Below are 16,106 nucleotides of genomic sequence, written 5' to 3' on the forward strand. Positions count from 1 at the left end.
GGCAACAGGGCAAAACCCTATCTCTACAAAAAATACCAGTATTAGCCAGATGTGGTGGCAGGTACCTGTAGTTCCAGCTACTCAAGAGGCTGAGGTGGGAGGATCACTTGAACCCGGGAGGTTGAGGCTGCAGTGAGCTGTGTTTGTGCCACTGCACTCCAACCTGGGTTACAAAGCAAGACCCTACCTCAGAAAAAAAAAAAAAAAATCTTGACAAGTGTCATGTCCTTCCCCGCTACAGTGAACCTTCCATAGCCACTTTATTAAAATTGTAACCCAACTCACACTTCCTTCCCCAATTTTTCTCATAATGTTTCTCACTAATGTACACACATTTTACTCAATTATTTTGCTATCCATATCTTCCCATGGAAATGGAAGTTGCGTGAGAGTAAGTTTCTGTTTTGTGAGCTGCTTGTATTCCCAGTGTGTAGATCAGTGTTTCGACATAGTGCTCAGTAGATATTTTTTTGAATGAAGCATGAGAGTGATAAAAAGTGAATGAAAGCTCAAGCTCAGATGTAAGGCATCTGGATTTGAATTTTGATTCTATCATTTACTAGCTAGGACAACTTCATAACTTCCCTGAGTCTCAGTGTTCTCATTTGAAAAGCACTGGTTACACTAAAAGAATAAATACCTGCTTTATATTAATAGAACTGTTATGAAGATGAAAATAGAAAATGTATGTTAAGTCCTCAGCACGGTGCCCCCCAAAAGAGTTACTTTTCATATTGTCCATCATCACTCAGAAGAAAAAAATGCCCGAGTGAGAGCTCTGTGGCCCCTGGGTCAGTGCTGGTACCGCCTGCTCCTCCCTCCTCTCCCATCACCGTGAAAAACTCTGAAACAGATGAAATCAATTTTTGGTTCCTCCCTTGAGCCTCTGTAGCCCTCCCCTACTTATTCTATTTATCTCTGTTCCACTATAAGGTCCCTCGTTTCAGCGGCTCATTTCTGCAGAGTTGCCAAGTGTCCTTCAAGGGGTAACTTAGCACAGTTAAGGAGGGATCTGCACATTAAAGTGGATTCAGCACATGGGGATCCTCACACCGGAGGTTCCTACCTGGGTTTACTTCCCAACTCTCTGCCCTATCACCTCCTTCTTTCCCCACCTCAAACAGCATCACCCTGGGGCACCTCTCAACAGAGGACATGAATGAAGACTCGGTACTAGCTTAGCCAACCCTAGCACTTTATGAATTCCCCTAAATGGATCCACGCAGGAAAGTTGGCCAGTGGTCTTGCTCATGGATTTTCTTATTGCGTTCTTGGTCCCACGATGCCAACACCCTTGGTTCCCTTGGTTATGTACAGCTGCCTTGATTTTGGAATTCCCCCTTTTTGCTTTAATAAGATGTTTCTTATTCCACTTTGGACACTGGTATAGGTCTACACCTCTACCTAGTAGAAGGAGCAAACCCTGGATTCATTTACCAGGTTGAGGCCTTCGATCCAGAAGACACAAGCCGAAATATTCCCCTCAGTGTAAGTGTCCTTATATGGGAGAGGTGGTGTTTGTCCATGCTGGGTTAGACACAGGAGCCTGCTGTCCTGAGTCTTGGTGGGGTGGGTTTGGGCAGTGGCAATCGGGGGAATGTGCGTCCACTTCCAAACGCAGTGTATGTGGGATGGTTGGAATGAATAAAGGGGCTCTGGGGCCAGACACTCTAGAGTGGATCTGTGGCTCTGTGTGATCTAGGCCAATTTGTTACCTCTCTAAGCTTCAGTTTCTTCATCTGTAAACAAAGAAGAGTACCAGCACCTACTGCAGTAGAGAAGCTGTGAGTATTACATAGACAATGCATGTAAAACCACTTAGCGCCGTGCCTGGTGTATCAAAACTGCTCAATATTTTAAAAATCTAAGCTGATAAAAACCAGCTCTATTTTAAAAGCATAAAATGTACGCCCCAAATCCAAGCATTTACATACCTTTCTCAAGAGATGAAACCAAGCTGCTTAGAGCCAAGTTTAAAAAATTAAAAAAGAGGCCAGATGCAGCGGCTCATGCCTGTAATCCCAAGATAGGAGGATGGCTTGAACCCAGGAGTTTGAGACCAGCCTAGGCAACATAGTGAGACCTCATCTCTACAAAAAATAAAAAAATTAGCTGGGCATGGTGGCGCATGCCTGTAATTCCAGCTACTCGGGAGGCTGAGGTGGAAGGATTGCTTGAGCCTAGGAGTTTGAGACTACAGTGAGCTATGATCATGCCACTACACTCCAGCCTGGGCAATAGAGCAGGACCCTGTCTCAAAAAAAATAATAATAATTAAAGAGTCCCAAGAATTCTAGGTTGTAGAGCAGGAGATTGGGTCCTGCGAATTGCCTCATGGTTCAGTCTGAGACAGTGGATCTCTCTTCTCTCCCTTCTTAATCAGTTTTCTTAATGTAGCTACTAGTGGGGCAACTGTAACCACCAATCCTCAGGTGAAGCCTCTTAGTTGGTCCCTGGGAGTGGACGCCTCAGCTCCTGGCTCTGCCCACTAACGTGGCCTGTGCACACACTGCAGCTGAGCAGCCCAGGTTGGAGAGAAAAAAGAAAAAATAAAGCGAATCCCACCCGACTAACCTTGGAGCCGGAAACATTCCTGCAGACCCTGCCTTACAGAGAAGAGAATACTTAAAATATGACACTCGGGGAATTGGTAACACCAGGAGGCTGTTTCTACTGTTTGCTGCATGATTTGCAGCTTCAACTGGACTACTTTTTCTAACAGGAAGAAATGAGCCTCGGGAATACCAGGACGATATAGTCTACAGACTCTGAAACAAAGCTATTATAAAATTATTGGATACAACTTCAAGTAAGGGAATAGTCGTTTTTATTAGAAGATGATCCTTCTGTGTAAAAAAAAAAAAAATCACCCATACATTCATTAACTCATTCATTCAGAATTCATTCATGCTAATATTTGCATGAATAAATGAATATGCAAACATTTAATGGGTGTCTGTGTTAAGAGCAATACTAGGTGCTTGAAATGCATTACTTCTTAATAACATACTTCTCATACTAGTTAGGAATGTGTTTGTCTGCAAATAACAAAAGTTAACCATGGGAGTGTACATGGGAACTTTTTTTCTTCTCTAGTAAGTCTAGAGGCAGGCAGGCAGGCAGGCAGTTCAGCACTGGTGCAGCTGCTACCATCAGGAGCCTGGGCTCTTCCTGCGCTTCTATTTTTCTAACCAGAGCATGTTTGTTGGCACTGTCCTCTTTCTCACCTCATGATTGTGAGATGGGTGCTGCACCTCCAGGATTTCCCTCTGAGTTCCATGCAAGAAGAAGAAGAAAGAAGCAGGGAGGGATACAGGGTAAAGCAGGCAGGCCCAATCTGTCCCTTTTTTGTCAGGAAAACAAAAACTCTCTTGGAAGCCCTACCCAGAGGACTTCTGCTATATCTCACTGGCCAGAACTGTGCCCTACGGCCACTTTTGCTTACTGGTGACCAGGGATTCTGGATGGAGATAAGGTCAGAAACCCAAAGTATAGCACCTCACTTATGTATTTAGTTCATTTCAACATTTACAAGGAACTCTCTATGTGCCAGGCATCCTATTAGATGCTTTGGAAACAGATGAGTAGGACACATTGACCTTAGGAAGTGTAAACTGCATGGGAGACATTCATGCGTCGGGGAGAAGGAATAGCGTTTCCTTACTTGTCAAAAGGTTTACAGCTGACACTCCTATAACAAACGAGAGATTAACAACAAGAGTAAAGTGTAACAAATTTATTTAACCAAAGTCTTACATGACATGGGAGGCTTCAGAAACGAAGACCCAAAGACCCCCAGGGAAAACTGTATTTTTATGCTGAAGTTCAATGAAGAATGGCAGTCGTGTAGAATCGTAACTGGACAAAAAGGGGTATGACCTAAAGGTAATAAACTGGGGAAACTTAGCAAGGCCCTGTTGTTCAGATTCTTCTTGGTCTCTGGTTGTAGGGTCTGGAATCCTCTAGAATCAGGTTCTTATGACCTACTTTTAGGGGTGGTAGGTCAGATAATTGCTTTATGATCATGCTTCAGGGGAGAAAGTCGGGAGAAAGAGTGGGCTTCTTGCTCCTGAGAAGGTTTTTTTCAATTGCCAAGATGTCATATTTTGGGGTATCGTGTTCTGATTTCTGACACATGCATACACTAATTATAATCCAATATGACAATTACTGTAATGTTTGTATAAGATCTAGTGGGGGAAAAGTGGAAAGAATTTCAGTTGTGAAGACAAACATATGTTTGTCTTTAAATCTCCACTTTAAATGTATCTCTCCAAATTATGCAGACAGAATAAGGCCATGGCCCCTTTAAAAACACCTCCTGGATCAGGTAGTTACCCTTTCAGAGGAAGGAAAGCTGCCCAAATAGGAAACAACTGCAGCAGGTGTTGCTCCCTTCAAAAAAAAAAAAAAAAAAGTAGTGCCATCAAAAGCATTCTGAAAGCAGCTGCAGAGGCTTGTGGCTTCTGCAGTGAGTTGAGGAGTTGATTGGGGAGGGGGTACTCAGAGTTGCAGCAGAAATTGGTAATGAAATATTTAACACCTGGGCTGGAACAGCTGTACAGAAAGTCAACAGCCAGCCTGCAGGAGCGGTGGACATAATCTGGAAGAAAACTTTCTCAGATTAGGAAAAGGTAATAACAGTTTAGGACATAACATATTATGGCCTTTGTACTTAGACATTTTATTCTGGGTGCTTGGGGGTACTAAGTAGAACCAAATGACATAGCTAACTTCGTAAAAGTAGAAGGGAGGTGGGTTAATTTGCTACTGACCAACCTGTGCTTCTTAACCTTGGCTGTAAATTGAAACCACTGGGGGAGCTTTAAAGAACACGGATGTCTGTGTCCCACCGTGTGAAAGTCTGATGTGATTGGACTCGGATATGGCCTGGGCATCAGGACTGTAAAGCCCCCGGGGAGTCTAATGTGTGGCCAGGGGTGAGAACTACTGGTTTGCAACATCATCTCCCAAAATTTCCAAGTCCCACTCCTGGAGTTTTCGAGTCTGAGTCTGCATTTCCGCATTGTCTGAGAACAATTTTGTGTATTTGGCAAATATCTTAGGCAATTATTCTGGACAAAAAGGCTGGGAACACTGGTTTATTTTTGAGACAGGGTCTCACCTCTATCACCCAGGCTAGAGTACACTGGTGCAATCACGGCTCACTGCAGCCTCAACTTTCCTGGCTCAGGTGATCCTTCCACTTCAGCCTTCCAAGTAGCTGGGACTACAGGTGCCCGCCATCACGCCCAGCTAATTTTTGTATTTTTTGTAGATAGGGTTTTGCTATGTTGCCCAGGCTGGTCTCAAACCCTTGGGGTCAAGCCATCCACCTGCCTTGGCCTCCCAAAGTGCTAGGATTACAGATGTGAGCCACCACACCCAGTGGAAACACCGGTTTATAAGTGTGTTGCAGGCTTTAGAAATGTGTTCAGGCATTAGAACATACTTAGGCTGATTTTAAAAATGCAGATTCCTGGACATGGCATGAGAATGCTGAGTTTGAATACAAACCTCCCCGGTGATTCTGATGTACCATGTACTTGAAGAACCACTGGACTGAACAAACAAGGACAGAGTTTAACAAAACACTAAAGCACATGCCTGAAGCGACCTAGGCTTGGTTTGTGTCTGTCATCTTAACCTGGTGGGGTCCATGAGTCACCCTGCTGGTGGCAGCAACTAGAGAATGAATAACGGATTTTTAAAAATAGCTCTAGGATGCATTTTGAAACCTCAACCCCTTTAAAATGACAAATCTTACAACTCTTCTCCAGCTTAATAAAGTAAAACTGTATCACAGTTAATGTAAAACAGGTACTAATCTGGAAGCCACTTGTATTTGCTCCGTTCTTTTTAGTGAAATGTAAAAAGCATGTGCTGGTACATTGTTTGGGCCAACACTGTTCAATATTGGACTGGCTCTGTCCAATAAAGCTATACTGTGAGCCAGAAATGAGTGCTGCACATGTAATTTTAAATGTTCTAGTAGCCACGTTGAAAATAAAACAAAATAAATGAAATTAATTTTAGTAGCTTATTTAACTCAGTATACTTAAAATATTTCAGCGTAGTCAACATAAAATGATTAATGAGATATTTTGCCTTCTTTTTCCATACTCAGTGTTCAAACTCAGTGTGCATTTTACACTTACAGATCATCTCTGTGCAGACCAGCCACATTTCAATGCACACAGTCACACGTACGTGAGGGTAGTGGCTACTGCATTGGCCAGGCACAGGCTTAGATCCAGCATTGGTTCCCCCTCCCTGGGCACCTTCTGTGTTGTGGTGGGCATGCAGGTAGAGCCGGGGCTTGGCTTGGAGGTATGCATTAATAATGGGCTCAGAACACAGAGAAGGATGATCTGCATGTGAATAATTATATTTACTGGCGTTTCTTCTTTGGGTACCCCCCCCCCCACCTCTTCTCCACTTTCTGAAGGAGGCTCTTTGAGACCACCCTCCTCCCATTCAACTCCCACACTCTCTGCTTCCCCCTCTGCTTGGAAATGGCCACCATGACTGCAGAAGAGCCTCCTTGGAGACTCCCAGGATGTTAATCAATCTCTCAGCTGGAGGCAAAATGATCTAGTACAGCAATTTCTCCATTAAGGGGCTTTCTCTTGGCCTTTCCATTGAGGAAGGGCTTTTGCATAAAATGAAATGTGCTTCGTCTTCACCAAGGCAGACAAAGTATTAAATTAAAAGAGCAATAACCTAGCTACTACCTGGACTTTGGGAGAGCAGCAGGGGCCATCCTTCTCTTTCTATCTTTATCTTGCTCATGGCTCTAAGAAGTGGCAGCCAGTTGTGAGTTTTGGTTTTCCTGTGTATAAAGTGGTCATCATATGTCAAACCTGGCCCTATCAAGGGTCCTAGCTGGATGGGATCTTTCAGGTCCATTGAGCAGTCCTTTATTTCTGGATGAGGGAGGGAACTGAGGGATCAGGTAACTCCAGTGAGAACCCAGGTCTTCTGACCCAACTCACTTCTACTCTGTTCTGGCAAGTTCTGCCACTGGCTTCCTACCCCTTTCTTTTCTGAGTGACAGCATCCCTGTCCCCACCATACACCCCCACCTGCCCAAGTCATTCAGCTCCCCTGGTGTCTGCCTGCCAACTCAGGAGTCACCATCTGAAGTCTTAGCAAAAGGCATCCTTCATTCTACTCCAGGTTCTTGTTAAAATGCTCATAAAAGGAAAAAGCAAAGGTACTGGACAATTCCCACTCCAGATCTGTGGTCACTACTGGCTGTTTGCATGTGGAGTGGGACACTCTCAAATAGATGGGGATCATTGTTATTAAGATTAGCAAAGCCTGAATCTTGCAGCACAGAACCCAGGCTGATTATGGAAAAAGAGTGACAGAATGTGAGGGCATAGGATCTGCAGCTTTATCAGTGAAGGATTACATTAATAATAGCATTTTGCATTTGTCATCGTGTCTCTTCTTAAAAACATTCAAGTACTTGCCTGTAACCCACTTAGCTCATCCTCAGAACAATGAACCACGAGCAGGAGCCACATTAAGGGCTTGCAGTGGGTAGTTTTTTAACGATAGTTTTTTTTCTTCTAGGCGCTCTTCCTTCCTTCCTCCTCCATGTCCCACCTCTGAGCTGAGATGAGGGTGGAATAGGGGAAAACAAAGAGAGGAATTGAGGCTTTTACAAAATATTCAGCTTCCATTGAAAAATATAGGAATGTGGCAACATATTTGTAACTTGCCACAGTCCGGAGTGCTCTGGCCCTCTGGGGTGGGTTCGGGGCCATGTAGTCAGTGGCTTGTGGAGCCATTGACACTCCCTGGATGTGGGCAGAATAAGGGTCTTTCCTTCTGGAAACTCGGCCTGCGGTGGCTGGTAGTTGACTGCTCTATTCTGTAAAAGACAAGAAGCTGAATTCTTGTTGTTTGTTTCTGCTGCAGGCCTGAAAGCAACTGATAGCTGCAAAGTGGCACAGGTTGAATCGTTGGTCTGTGACTCCAACTGCAGTGGGGAAGCGAGCCTGGAGGTGGCGTTCCCCTCATACCCCAGGGAGCCTGACATTTCTGGAAACTGGGCCAGCTCCCTCTCACCTTCCTTTCTCCCTACACCAAGGCACAATCAAGGGTGAATGGGGCAGGAAGGATGGGCTTCTTGTCTTCCAAACTAAAGCTTTTGTGTCTGAGAGCAAACCTAGCTGCAAAGGGGCTGTAAATAGAGAAACCTGGGGTGGTGGTAAAGAAATATTCCCAGCAGGAAAACCAGAGAGCTTGTCTGACAAGCATTTGTTAACTGAATTGATCTGATTACTCAGGACTTTTCTTAGCCAGGACTGGGGGCAGAGAGGGGCTGCAGTTGCTTTTCATTCTATTTAATTTCTGTTTTCCAAGAATGAATATCAAGGGAGCAGCTTTGATTAAACAAGCCTTTAAAAAGGGGGAGAAAATGCCAGGTTTTACAGAGAGCCTTGCTGAGTCGCTGGCAAATGGCCACATGACACAATATTTTTAGTCTTTAGATATTATCTCCTTTCTAAGTACAAAACTGCTATTCCCATTAACACAGCTCTTAGGTTCAGAGAAGAAAGAAATTAGCCTGGTGTTAAAAAGAAAAAAAAAATCAAGATTCCAGGAAATCGCTCTCTTAATAGAAATTAAAAAGAAAATTCTCATGTGCCTAGTTCTACAGTTCTCCACATCCTTTTTATCTGCTGCTGTTTTTCTTTTTTCCTTTCTTTCCTTTCTGCGTAAGTTGTTGAGACTGTGGGCCCAACTGGAGAAGATTTTAAAGCCAAGTCTAGCATTATTACATTCAAATAGATTTTTAAAAAACATTTTGCAGGATAGTTTTTTGTTGTTGCTTTTTTGTTTTAAGATTCTCTAAGGTGGGATTGTTGGTCTTACTAAGATGGGAAATGAATAAGAAGAAAACCCCAATATTTAACATTGAAAAAATATTTATTGAGCATCTATTATGTGCTAGTCACTGAGGATATAGCAGTGAATAAAATGAAGCCCTTTCCCTCATGGATCCCTTCTAACGGGATAGCAGTAGTTAACATTTATTGAGGGCTTGCCGTGCACCAGGCATTGTTCTAGCACTTTATATGATAACCCGTGGGGCATGCCCTAGTATTATTACTCTTTGCAGGCACTCACATGGCTAGAAAGTGATGAACCAGGATTCACATCCAGGTGTTCTGGCTCCAGAGTCACCAAACTTAATTTACTACCCTAATTTGTGACTCTTGTATTCCAGATGAGTCTAAGAGTCCTTCTTTTCAGTTCCCATCATATCCTGTATGTATCCCCTTTGGAGCACCTCCCCAAACCTTTGTTCCGTCGGTTGACCATAAGATTTTGGAGTGTAGGGCCTGTTTGCATTCTCTGTATCCCAAGACCTTATCGTGCTTAGGACCAGCCAGAATTGGAGACCCAGCTCCTAGAGCATTTCAAAACACATGTGGAAGGACGCCCTGATTCAGGTAAATACAGTAAATCTCCTCCCCAACCCACGAGTCTCTAAAACTCTGTCATTCTATCATATGTAGCTTAAGGCGCTGATTTATGGATATGCGAGGATTCTCTGCAGGGAAGGCTCTGCTCAAAGACACTGGACTGCTCTGCGTGTGGGCAGCTTCAGGCCTAGGCAATTGCTGTCAGGCCATGAGTTGGAGTGTTAATGGGGGCTTGGGATTTAAACCCCACACCTGGGAGTACTGACAAAGTGCTTGCCCAATCTGTGGGGCTGGGAGAAGGGTGCTCTGTGGCATCACCCAAATATTTCCCCTTAAAAATGAGCAGAAAACACCTAAATGATCAGCAAGAAAGATTTAGTAAAATAAACCCCTGTGGTAGGGTGCTGTGCCATCGTTAACTAACCAGGCTATAAAATAAGACTTAAGAATAGGGGTAAATGCTCAAGATGCAAACTCAATGAACAGATATTATAATTTTGATGATAACATCATCGCTATTTTTGGAGGGTATACGTTTGCATAGAAAAGAACAGAAGGCTAATCACCAAAATGAGATTTAATAGGTGGCATATTTCATTTCTTTTTTATACTTTTCTGTCTTCCTCAGTTTTGTATAAAATATGTTCATTACAACTAGAAAAACATTATTAAATAATAAACAAAAGGAAACTTTAAAAAATGGCTTAAAAACCTTATATTAGCCTCAAAGGAGACCTTTAATCTATTTTCTGTGCACACTCTCTTCTTGTACTGGGAGCTCAGCAGCGATCATAACACAGCAAATCGCTGGGTTGGAAACCTTGGCAGGTGTTTCCTTTGATTCTAGACTTCAGGGGCTGTGGCTGTGGTTGCAAAACCTCCACTGATGATCTGATCCAGAGATCTAAGGCCTTGAGGATAGAACATCCCTCATCCTAGCAGGAAATAATGAAACCTTCTAACCTTAAAGCCCTTTGGAAGAAATGAATATAAACATGTAAGTCTCTAGCATTGCTGCGATCCTTCATATTTTATGGCATGCATTCTCATTTAATCCTCAATAACATGAAGAAACAATTGGTCGTATCAGCCCTAAGTTATAGGCAAAAAAGGCACTTGTCCCAGATCTTGTGGTGAGGACCAGAGCTTAAGCCAGACGCAGTGGCTTATGCCTGTAATCCCAGCACTCAGGGAGGCAGAAGCAGGTGGGTCACTTGAGCTCAGGAGTTCAAGCCCAGCCTGGGCAACATGGTGAAACTCTGTCTCTACAAAAAAATACAAAAAAAAAATTAGCCAGGTGTGGTGGCACACACCTGTAGTCCCAGCTACTCATGAGGATGAGATGGGAGTATCGCTTGAGCCTGGGAGGTGGAGGCTGCAGTGAGCCATGATAGTGCCACTGCACTGCAGCCTGGGTGACAGAGCCAGACTCTGTCTCACAAAAAAAAAAAAAAAAAAAGAAGAACTTGGACCTTGAACCCAGCTCTTCTGATCCAGGCTCTTCCCCTGTTTTCTTGACTCCATTGTGGAAGAAACAGAGCAATCCTGAGGAGCTGCCATGGGTGGCACGGGCATGGTCCTCCTATGGGCTCACCCTCAGCGGGCTGTACACATAAACCTGTCTCTTCCTATCAGATCAAGGAGATCTGGGCAGGGTGTCATCAAGAGAGCTGGGCTGGGAGCCAAGGATGACAAAGACTCTCAACTACCCAAAGATGTAGGAAGGACTTACCCAATGCCACGTGCCAGGGATTAGATTTAAAAACAGCTCTTCTAAATCCCTAAACCGGCTTCCAACCTGGTCTGTAAGCCCTGTTATGTTTCATTCTCAGCTCACCCTTGTCCTTTGTTCCTTCAGTCATTTCAATAACTGATGCTCATGCATTTTACACGCTGCTATATTGTAAGTTGTTTTTGAGGGTAGTGACCAGCTCCTACTCACTTTGCTATACTCCTATTACCTAGTGGGTAGTAGCTGTATTTAAATAGTGTTGGTTAAAGCCAAGGCATAGAATCAAAGCCAGAAGTTGTCCAGGAGTGAGAACACAGTGATAGGGATAAGAAGATTGGACTCAGAAGCACAGCCTGCCTTGACAGGAGCCTTTTATATGCTTTCTGTAGTTAGAACAAGATCCACTTACCAGCTTTTCAGGGTGTGGTCAACCAGGGCTCAGACCAACAGAGCCAGAAGTTTCTGTATTCAAGAGCGATTAAATTGGATAACTGCTCATTTGAACTACATCCTGATGCATCGAGAATGTTCCATGGGCTAAGAATATAAAATAGGAAATGAACACACACATCTTCTGGGTAAGGGTGGGCAGGTGGGCTGATTTCATCTTTTTTTTCCCTTGTTTTTTAGTATTTCCTGATTTCTCCCTCAAAGAACTTCAGAATGTCTGCTAATGGCACCCTCTTCTCCACAACAGAATTGGACTTTGAAGCAGGACACAGAAGGTAGTCTTGCTACTGACCTTGCTTGAAATACTGTTTATCTGAGGGTCAAGGAAAACATGAGGGATAGGTCACAGTGCAACCTGAGGGCAGCTGGGGGGGCCCCTTGAGCAGTCTACAGCGTCATTGTAAGTTCAGATGGTAGTGAACCCCAGAGAGGGATGGGGAATAAGGCAATTGTCTGGGAGGCCTCTTTTGGTCTCCAGAGAACAAGAATGACAGTATGAGAGAGGGTGCCCAAGTACAAGAGTATCATGAGCAGTACAAGGTCAGACATAACCAGGTCCAAGCACATTTGTGTCTTTCCATAAGGTCAGGTTTTTACTGATGCTACTTCAATCCTAAAAGCCATGAGCTATGTGGAATTCCCAAGGAGGCAACTCTCCTTAGACTTCTTGCTGACTCACTAGTCAGAGCACACAGGCTCAAGCCACTCCACAGGTCAGTCAGTATTGTAAACCATACATGGTATACCTCATCAGCACATAAATGTTATAAATTAAACATTCAACATCAAACAAAGTAACATTTAACATCATGAGAAAAGAGGTTAATAAACCAGACCAAGGACAGTGATGTGGACAAGGAGAGTGTCTTGGCCACATCCAGATGGTCATCAGTGTCTTGCAAGGAAGAGTCTTTGATTTGGGCAGATGCGAGGTGCTGATTATAAGTGACAGCAAGACGGGGTCTGTCAAGATGGCCGTGTCAAGCCGGTGAAGTCCTGCTCATTTTATGGCCCTTGAGTCCTCTGGCGAAGACTGATAGTAAAGGATTATGCCCTTATCTGGTTGAGTGTTGTCTTTATTGATTAGGTGGCCATCTGGACCCGTTGGCTTGATGCCTTTTGAAATGTAAGATGGCATTCTTTTCTAAGATGGAGTCACTAATGTCAAGGGTGATCTATACAAGATTTCTCAGACCCCGTCTTGTTTGGGAAAGGCAGCCATCCAAGCAAAGGGGCTGATAAGGGGAAAGCAGTAGAGTGGGGTGAGCAGGCCTCAGGGAAAGTCCAGGCTTTGTGGATGGCAACACATTGGCCTTGGGGTGAAGCAGGTGAGGCTCCTGGCTCTGCGTCAGGTGTGGGAACAAGAGCTAGCCATGTGAGCCATGGAGGCCTCGCTCCCTCCAGTGGGAGTGATATGCACGTTCCAGGGAGCTTGTGAAAAACACCGGGATAGATGTGCAGCATGGCACTTGAGCAGATGCTGGCCTGCTGGGACGATGGTGGTGAATAGCCCCTGCAGAATGAGAAGCAGCCAGCAGGTTCGGAGACTGGGGGAGAAAGGTCACCCTGAGGCCCTAAGACTGTGGGGGTATTACGGAGAGGGTCACCACCAAAGGGGCAGGCTCTGCTCTCACTCCTCCCACCCCATGATTTTCCCCATCCTATTTTGAAGTAGTGCCAGCAAAGCTTGATTCTCTCGTGTGAAATGTTTCCCTGGCAGTTTCCATCTCATCGTGGAGGTGAGGGACAGTGGAGGCCTCAAAGCCTCCACAGAGCTCCAGGTGAACATCGTGAACCTCAACGACGAAGCCCCTCGCTTTACCAGGTAGGCCTGAGGGCATGCGTGACTCCCTGGGCTGCAGGCGCATCCTTCTTAGGCAGCCTCGTCTCTTCCGACACATTTAATACAAGGCAGAGGGATGCCCTTTGCTCTGGCCTGCAGGAGAGATTAGAGGCACGAGCTCTTCAGAGTCTTTATCGGGCCTCTGGACTGCTGTTTTCCACCTTTGCTGCCTCTGCCTCCTGTACCCCCACATTCATATGCACCATGGGATTTTGGATATGGTGGGGAGGAGGGGTGGACACATGCCCCCGGGGTGTGGCCTGCACTGTGCACATGCAGAGGGTGCTTTTAAAATAAAGTGCCGCGCTTTAGTAACAGCAGAGTCCCAGAGCATGCATCATCACTCACGACTCCCTAACGCCCGCTCCTAGCATGTTATCCTCACACTGAGGAGAGGGCTATTTTCATGGTGCCTGCCCGTTACTGGCTGCTCTAAAGTTTCTTCCTGCCATGGTGGATTCAGAAAAGTGATCCGGCTGTGTCTGGCAGCTCCTCTGTCCAGCAGAGGTGGGAAGGGTAAATGCGTCGGGTGGAGGGTAGTTTGTGGAAATGTGCCTGGCACTATCCCAGGCACAAAATGAAGATCTGAGTCTATCGTAGATGGGGATTTAGGAGGAAAAGATGGGATTCTGAGCTAGTAGATGGTACTGCAAACAGCCTGGCATACTGCTTACAGAGCCTCTGCCTGCCCCAGTCCCTGAGATGGGCATAGAAGCCAGCCACAAGGAAAGGCAAAATCACCTTTAACAGCATGAATGGTTATGAATAGATTCAGCACGAGATACTCCACCAATAAGAGACCATTAGGCCTCAGAGCTGGGTAGAGGGCTTGCAAAAGTACTCCAAGATTGGGAGGTATTAAGGCAAGCTCACTCCCAGACTAACCTGGTGCCACTTGGCAAACACACCACAATTGCACAACTTCTGGATGTTAACACAGTCTACAGTCCAGTTGCAGGTGTCAAAGAATGCATCTGCTCCAGCCCTGCAGCCCAGTTCCTTTTTCAATCCTGGACCCTCAATTTATCTGCTGCTATTAAATTGCTATGTAATGCTTTCCATCAGCACCTGATGCTGAGTTAGGTTCAGAAGGAGAGCTCAGTGCCTTTGGGCTGACAGGTGGCTCCTGGAGCAAAGTCTAGGCAGCTTATTAACAGTTACGACATCCCAGCCCAGACTCTGGCTCAGGTATGGGCCCGCACAGCTCTGCAGATTCTTCGAGAACCCCCAGAGGAAGGTGATGGCTGCAGGGCTGGAGCAGATGCATTCTTTGACACCTTCCCCACAAGTCCCATCTGGGAGGAAGGGAGGAAGGTTAATGGGGTTGCAAAGGGAAAAATAATAAGTCCTCCCCAGGGGCAGAGCTTGTAAACCATCTGGTTTGGACCACGTCTTCCAAAATACAGAAACTGACTTTAGCAGAGAGAGAACATGACCCTCGCTGGCTTGGGATGCACCCAGAGGTCAGCCTGGAACTCTCTGGTTCTCATTTTAGGTTTGAAAGAGGAACATATTGGGCTCCATCCCCAAGCAGATAGCATGATCTGTGTGACAGTCTTTTTTTTTTTTTTAAGTCAGTCGACTTTATTTCAAACAGCATTCCTTGGATGAAGGTGAGGGTGGGTCTGCTAGAGCCTCTCTCCAAAAGAAGGAGTGGGGGCAGGGTGGCTGCATGGGCTTGGCTCAGGCAGTCAATGAGGGTCAACCTCATCCCTCAGCCATCACAATTTGAAAGGATTTGCTTGGTTTCAAACTACGTGCTGACTTCTAGGGCTTTCATGGCTCCCTTGAGCTTCTCAGCCTCCTTTTCCCGTAAATCAGTGCTAGCACTAACAATAACTTCTTTAATTCAGGATTAACAAAATTAAATCTTCAAACAGACTCAAGTGTACTGAGTTTGAGCATGAAATACAAATGTAAAATGTACAGACAGCCTTTCTTTTTTTTTTTTTTTTGAGACGGAGTCTCGCTCTGTCACCCAGGCTGGAGTGCAGTGGCACGATCTCAGCTCACTGCAAGCTCCGCCTCCTGGGTTCACGCCATTATCCTGCCTCAGCCTCCCGAGTAGCTGGGACTACAGGTACCTGCCACCACACCCGGCTAATTTTTGTATTTTTAGTAGAGGCGGGGTTTCACTGTGTTAGCCAGGATGGTCTCGATCTCCTGACCTTGTGATCCGCCCCCCTCAGCCTCCCGAAGTGCTGGGATTACAGGCATGAGCCACTGCGCCCGGCCACAGACAGCCTTTCTATCTTTACTATTTGTTAAACGCATGCAATTAACACAACCAAACAAGTCCTATGTCTTGTTCTTGAAAATGTCTCCCCATTTTACCCCTGGTGGTGACAAATGTCAGAAAGCTTTATAGACTCAGGATGTATGCTCCAGGAGTCTGCCATTATTGAAGTTGAACATTTTATTATAAAAGCACCTGACAGACTGGGTGCAGTGGCTCATGCCTGTAATCCCAGCACTTTGGGAGGCTGAGGCGGGTGGATCACCTGAGGTCAGGAGTTCGAGACCAGCCTGACCAACACGGTGAAACCCTGTCTCTACTAAAAATACAAAATTAGCCAGGCGTGGTGGCGGGCACCTGTAATCCCAGCCACTTAGGAGGCTGAGACAGGAGAATCGCTTG

General features: G+C 45.3%; 1 protein-coding gene across 1 annotated transcript in view; it reads left to right on the forward strand.

Moving 5' to 3' along the window:
- Positions 1 to 16,106, forward strand: part of CDHR3 (cadherin related family member 3) — a 78,997-nt gene that overhangs the window by 27,897 nt on the left and 34,994 nt on the right. The window contains exons 3-5 of the mRNA XM_063642098.1: positions 1,391 to 1,488; positions 11,806 to 11,900; positions 13,346 to 13,450. Coding sequence (XP_063498168.1) covers positions 1,391 to 1,488; positions 11,806 to 11,900; positions 13,346 to 13,450 — 298 coding nt within the window. The remainder of the gene's footprint in view (positions 1 to 1,390; positions 1,489 to 11,805; positions 11,901 to 13,345; positions 13,451 to 16,106) is intronic.

Source organism: Symphalangus syndactylus, chromosome 6 (genome assembly GCF_028878055.3).
Source record: "Symphalangus syndactylus isolate Jambi chromosome 6, NHGRI_mSymSyn1-v2.1_pri, whole genome shotgun sequence".
Lineage (NCBI taxonomy): Eukaryota > Metazoa > Chordata > Mammalia > Primates > Hylobatidae > Symphalangus > Symphalangus syndactylus.